General features: G+C 56.4%; 2 protein-coding genes across 2 annotated transcripts in view; both read left to right on the top strand.

Annotated features, from left to right (window-relative positions):
- Positions 1 to 195, top strand: part of IFI30 (IFI30 lysosomal thiol reductase) — a 5,945-nt gene extending 5,750 nt beyond the window's left edge. Inside the window, exon 8 of the mRNA XM_004698143.2 lies at positions 39 to 195. The gene's annotated coding sequence lies outside the window, so the exon portion shown is untranslated. The remainder of the gene's footprint in view (positions 1 to 38) is intronic.
- Positions 196 to 2,843: 2,648 nt separating this feature from the next.
- Positions 2,844 to 5,956, top strand: MPV17L2 (MPV17 mitochondrial inner membrane protein like 2). Its single transcript, XM_045299249.1, has 5 exons — positions 2,844 to 3,030; positions 3,631 to 3,801; positions 4,877 to 4,953; positions 5,284 to 5,412; positions 5,505 to 5,956. Exons 1-5 carry the CDS (start codon positions 2,844 to 2,846, stop codon positions 5,532 to 5,534), a joined length of 594 nt encoding a protein of 197 aa, XP_045155184.1. The 3' UTR covers positions 5,535 to 5,956.
- Positions 5,957 to 5,969: the final 13 nt, after the last annotated feature.

Below are 5,969 nucleotides of genomic sequence, written 5' to 3'. Positions count from 1 at the left end.
AGGCATCCTGAGAAGCCCCCATTCCCCGACACACAGTGGTTTTCTGATTCCCAGCTCTCAGCACCTGGATAACTCCTAGGCATCCTGAGAAGCCCTGTCTCATCAAAAATCCCACCTCAAGATCAACAATCTTGTCCTTCTGAGAATGGTGCTAAATTGCAATGACTCAAATAAACTTCTGAAAGTTGTCCATCATTTGACAAGTCAGCAGCCCCCACTCCCCGCCCCCGGCCCTCACCCTGACATACGCATGTAGTGTTGGAGTCCCCCAGAGGCCTCCCTCTGGGCCATGGGGTTTCCATCCACTGATTTTCAGAAGTAGACTGACAGACCTTTCTTCTGTCAACCTTATCTAATCCAGCTCTGTTGAAACCTGTCCACCATGGGGACTTGGCTGTTGGTATTTAAAATACCTGGGGCACCATAGTCAGCCAGAGGGGAAGTGACAAGTCGCTATTAGGTTCTGAAAAGTGGCTGTGAAATCGCATATGTCTATGCTGCCCTTCAGGAGATGAAGCTTACTTCCACTCACCAGCCGTCTTGGCAGTGGCTAGATCACAGTTAGACTCTAAAGGAGGCGTAGTTGGAGGGACCATAGATGTCAATGCTCTGTGGGTTTCTGAAACTTAAGTATTTATGGGAGTAAAAAGCCCAGTCTTTCTCCTGTGAAGCTGCTTGTGGTTTCAGTCCGCCATCCATGCGGATCACAGCCCAATGCCTAACCACTACACCACTAGGACACCTAGTCCACTAGGACTGAGTTCCAAAGAAGGAAGCAGAGAAAGGAAAAACATTAATCTGACATCTGGAAGATTCTACCTTCACCAGATGATTAAGGTTGGTGTCACCCATGATCAGTCATGTGGATGCCAAGTGACCCCAGACCTGAGACAATAAGGGTTTGAATTCCAGACAAACCCCAATGGGGAGACCTTTCTACAAAATACCTGTCCCAAGCATTTCAAAAGTGTCAAGGTCCTGAGAGGCGGGGAGAGACTGGGAAACTCAGAGATGAGAGGAAACGGGAGGTGGATGGCTAAGTTCAGTGTGGGATCCTAGCTAAGTTAACATTTTAAATAACAATGATGGTGGGAGAGACGGTACCGCAATTACCTAACATCAGGCAACGTGCCACCAGATTTCTCATAACCAGAAGCACAGATAGATCTGCCTTTTGATTGCCTCAAGTGACCTGATTAGGGACGTTAGTGACGTCTGCAAAATCCCTTCTGGCCTTATGTTTATACCCCCAAGGACCAGACTGGTCAGGGATATTACACTGAAGCCAAATCAAGGCTTAAAACAATTTTTTTTTTGCAGGGCCTGGGGCTTTCCCTCCATGGAGGAGAATTTATTTGCATGTCTATAAACGAGAATTCTTTTGTTATTATTTATAACCAGACTTCCCCATAGAAACAGATAACTCTGAAGAGGGCCTTATAGGGAACTAAAACCAAACCATCTGCCTGTCACATAGTGACCCTTCAGGAAAGAACTGTTCTGCCGGCCTTCTGGGGCGGCCATGGAAGGAAACACACTTCCCCATCTTTCTCCTGATGCGCAAGTGATGGGTTCAAATTGTCCTTTCCATGAGCAGGACCCCTGCTGGTCTAGTGTTTACATATTGGACTGCTAACCTTAAGGCCAGCCATTCAGAACCACCAGCCACTGCTCAGGAGAGTTAGTCTCGGAAACTCAGAGGCGGTTCCACCCTGTCCTATTCAATCTCTGAGTCCGAATGGACTTAGATGGCAGTGAGGGTTTTGATGTTGTTCCCCATGAGTAGTAGAGAACTTAGTGATGGCACCACCAGGCTGTACAGGGAGCAACAAGGAGAACCCACTGCTGCCCGATAGACTGCTCCTCAGACCAGATAGGACAGAGTAGAACGGCGCCAAGATTTTCGTTCTCCTGCAGAACGTTTGAAACGGCTACTTTGCAAGTTAGCAGCCAACGCTTAACCCACTGGGCCAAGGGCAAGATGGTAAAAAGTTTTGTTCGTGTGGGTCCCAACATAGTTTCTCACCATTTAAAAAGGTTTTTAAAAATCCTAACCACCCGGGCCCCACTTAAACGGGCTGTGGCCTGATTTGGCCCACGGGCTGTGCTTTGCCACGCCTTCCACATGCCTATGGAGACATTTTCCCCTGCGGGGATACACGAGGGTTAAAGGTTCCTGTGGCATCATGAACTTACTGTAAAATGAACTACTGCACGGAACAGCGATCGAGGTTTTAATTAGTAGCCGGGGTAAAGTCAGGACTAAGGTCAGCGTCTTAATTACGACTGGCTTGGGCTGCGCGCGCAGGAGTACGGTCCTCCCCCGCCCGTGATTGGACTTCCGCTCAGGGACGATTGGCTAGGGGAGCGCAGGAACTGTCTTAAGACTGGCCGTCCCAGAGCGCGAGACCAGCCCATTTGACAACTATTGGCTGCGGTTTCCCTGGGAGGTGTGGCCACGGTTGCCATAGGCCGGGGCGGAAGGGGCGGGGAAACGAGCTAGATCCGGCAATTGGTGGCGAGTGGAGCGCGATGCGTTTTTGCGATTGGTCCCTGCAGCGCGGGAAGGCAGGGTTTGCCTTCTTACGGCGATTGGCCCCGGGATGAGATGCCGATCTCTTATTGGTCAATACAGTTAGGGGCGGGGAAAGTAAAGGGAGAAGGTGGCCATCGGTTGGTCTCCGCCGCTTGGGGCGGGACATAAGTTTAAAAAAAAAAGAAGCTGAGGACCGTCTACAATTGGCGGCCTGGTATAGGGCGGGCATTCCGGTGAGGCGGCGACTCGCGATTGGTCTGCGCGGCACGAGCGGACCGGTTCCCGGCTTCTGGGGTCTAGCGCGGCGATGGTGTCCGGCCGCTGGCACTGGGTGCGCGGCCTGTGGGCGGCGGGGAAGCCGCTCTTCCAAGGCCGAGCGCTGCTCGTCACTAACACGCTGGGCTGCGGCGCACTCATGGCGGCCGGGGACGGTGCGCGCCAGACCTGGGAAATCCGCGCCAGGCCTGGCCAGAGGTTCAACCCGCTGCGCTCCGGTAAGCGGACCGGCCTGCAGGCCCGCCACCCTGTGGGACCTTGGACCCCACCCTATAGTCTAAGAATCCTGCGCCATAGCCGCAGATCGTAACCTGCGATCTCAACGTCAGGCCAGACCCTTGGTGCCTGATCGACCCTCCCCAGCTCCCGACCCACCTGACCCCAGGAGGCTCCATCCCCGGAGTCTTCTCTCCGCGTTACCTCCATCCCCACCCACCTCCTGGCGCTCCACCCACTTGTCTCGTCTCCAACTCTGCCCACACCGGGGGTCGCCGCCCCGCCCTCCTGCACCCAGCCATAACTTTGCCGGAGGCGGGACCCCAGGCAGCCTCTGCACCTGGCCCTGGCGTCCTGTCCCCCGTCCCTGCACTCTGCAGTCCCCTATGCCTCAGTTTCCCGCCTACACAAAGTGGGGCAGTGATCAAACTTCCGCAGGGGGTGGGGGGTGGAGCTAGAAGACAGCGCCTGGGGCTGAGCCTGGAGATCCGGCTTGTGTAGGTAGAAGACATCGGTGGGCAGCCCCAGGAACTGCTGCCCCGGCAAGGTTCTGGCTTGCGGTGTTTGCTGGCAGGCTGACTCTTGCACTCTTCCACCCTCAGCAAGCATGTTTGCCATGGGCTGCAGTATGGGCCCCTTCCTGCACTACTGGTACCTCTGGCTGGACCGCCTGCTCCCTGCCTCCGGCCTCCGCAGCCTCCCATCCGTCCTCAGGAAGGTCCTAGTGGACCAGCTGGTCGCCTCACCCTTGTTAGGTGTTTGGTACTTCTTGGGTAAGGATCCCCTCGTTGGAGTCATTGAGGGGTTCCCAGCGGGAAGGCACAAGGGGGAGTCCACGAGGAGGCGGAGATGAGGCTGGGCTCTAGGGGAAGGCCTTTGTGCTCCAGTTTGTCAACGCCATGGTCTGTGAGAAGCAGATGCCAGGCTTTTGGGCCTGTGGTCCAGCACCTAACTGTTGGTGCCCGTTAAGCTTCTAGTCCCTGACAGTACTCCTTGGTGCCCTGGTCTTGTCCATGGATGCATCTGATCCTCATTCCTCGTGTGCATGTGCCACTGTCACCTCTGATAGAGCTCAGAAGGGATTGGGGTGAGGATACACCCGAATTCACATCCCAAAAGAAAGCCCTCTTTCCCAACAGCTACCCAATCACCATCGGGAGCCCAGGTGGCGTGGGGGTTATGCATTGGGCTGCTAACCACAGGCCGGCAGTTTGAAGCCCCTCCTCTGGAGAAAGACAAGGCTTTCTATTTATGTAGCCTTCTGGTCTTGGAAGCCCACAGGGGCAGTTCTACCCTGTCCTCTCCAGTCACTGTGAGTTGGAATGGACTCACTGGCCATGAGCTTGATGATGACAAGGGCCAGGACTTCAGTGCATGTTGGTTGGGGACATGATCCCATCTGTAATGCCCTGTGAGCCTTGGCCTTGCCCCTCCATGGTCCGTGGAGCAGGGCCAACTTTGGGTTGAGGAGGGTATAGATACACCTCCTGGACCGGGGTGTGTTCAGTCACAAGGGCCACTGTGCAGACCTGGTCCCACCCTCAGGGAGCCCGTGATGCGTATGGGAGGGTCCCCAGGGTGTTGGATGGGGCTGTTCTTGGGGAAAGGGCCAAGTGGGCTTCCCACAGGAGGCGCACTTGGCTGAGACATGCTGGAAAGGCCTGCCCCATTGATGTCCAAGTGGGAATCCACTCAATCGCTGTAGGACCTGTGGGAGAGGCTGGGGGAGGAAGGGATGGAGGAAGCTGGGGGGAAGGTCCCTTGGCTCCATTTGCCCCTCCCACCCCTTCCATTGCCAGTCCTCCTTGGTGCCAGACATGGACACTCATTTCCTGGTTTTCTTCCCAGGTCTTGGCTGGCTGGAGGGCCAGACGCTGGAGGAGAGCCACCAGGAGCTTCGGGACAAGTTCTGGGAATTCTACAAGGTAGCATGGGAGATACATGTTAGGTTGCTCTCCTCAAGGTCAGCAGTTCAACACCACCAGCTGCTCTAGAGAAAGGCAGGCTTCCTACTGCCATCAAGAGTCTCCAAAACTCACGGGTCAATTCTGCTCGCCCTGCTCGCCCTGTAAGGTCACTGGGTCAGCAGAGACCCGATGACCCCGAGTTTGGCAGGGGTGGGGAAGGGGAAGTTGAAGGGAATACCTACCCAGGCCCTGCCCACTCCATGCTCCCCCCACCCCACCCCCCAAACATAACTCACCTGAATTCAGCCACAAGCTGTGCCAACTTCTCACCACAGCCCCTCCCCACAGGCAGACTGGTGCGTCTGGCCCCCTGCCCAGCTGGTGAACTTCCTCTTCGTGCCCTCCCAGTTCCGGGTCACCTACATCAATGGCGTGACCCTCGGCTGGGACACGTACCTCTCCTATTTGAAGTACCGGGTGAGCACATGAGTCGGGCCAGGCCCAGCTCAGCGCCCCCTCCTGGGCGGCGGGTTCCACCCCAGCAAGGTGTCTGATGTTGGTGTGACCAAGTGCCAGCCATGGCAGTGGAGCAAAGCTGACCGCAGACAGAAGACGGGTGGACAAGGCTCTGTGAGACAGCCAGGATGGATGAACCCGGTGTCACATGTGCCGGGCCCACACCCCCAGGCTGCGTGGTCCTGGACCCCAGCGGACTCTGAGCCTCCCTCCCCCCCCCACCATGAAGAAGCATCAGAGAAGGTCCACCCCTGCTCCCAAGTAAACATCACCGTGGGAACCTGCACAGAGGCGTGCCCACCCCGCTGGGGCTGCCCCTTCCAAGCCCACTGCCTGGCCTCAGTTTCCCCATCTTGGGCACAACCACAGAGGTGGACAGCTGCAGCCCTGCCCTTTAGATCCCAGGAGCCTCGGGATCCTCCCTGAGGTTCCCCCTGCCCGGAGCACCAGCCCATCCACCTGCCTGAGCCAGGCGGCATCCGGCCTGCCCCAGGCCCTGTCCCCTCAAAGCAGGGCCT

The sequence above is a fragment of the Echinops telfairi genome, unplaced genomic scaffold, assembly GCF_000313985.2.
Source record: "Echinops telfairi isolate 266 unplaced genomic scaffold, ASM31398v2 ScPeMD7_7457;HRSCAF=8495, whole genome shotgun sequence".
Taxonomy (NCBI): Eukaryota; Metazoa; Chordata; class Mammalia; order Afrosoricida; family Tenrecidae; genus Echinops; species Echinops telfairi.
The sequence above is the reverse complement of the archived record's forward strand: the minus strand, read 5'-3'. Positions and strand labels throughout refer to the sequence as shown.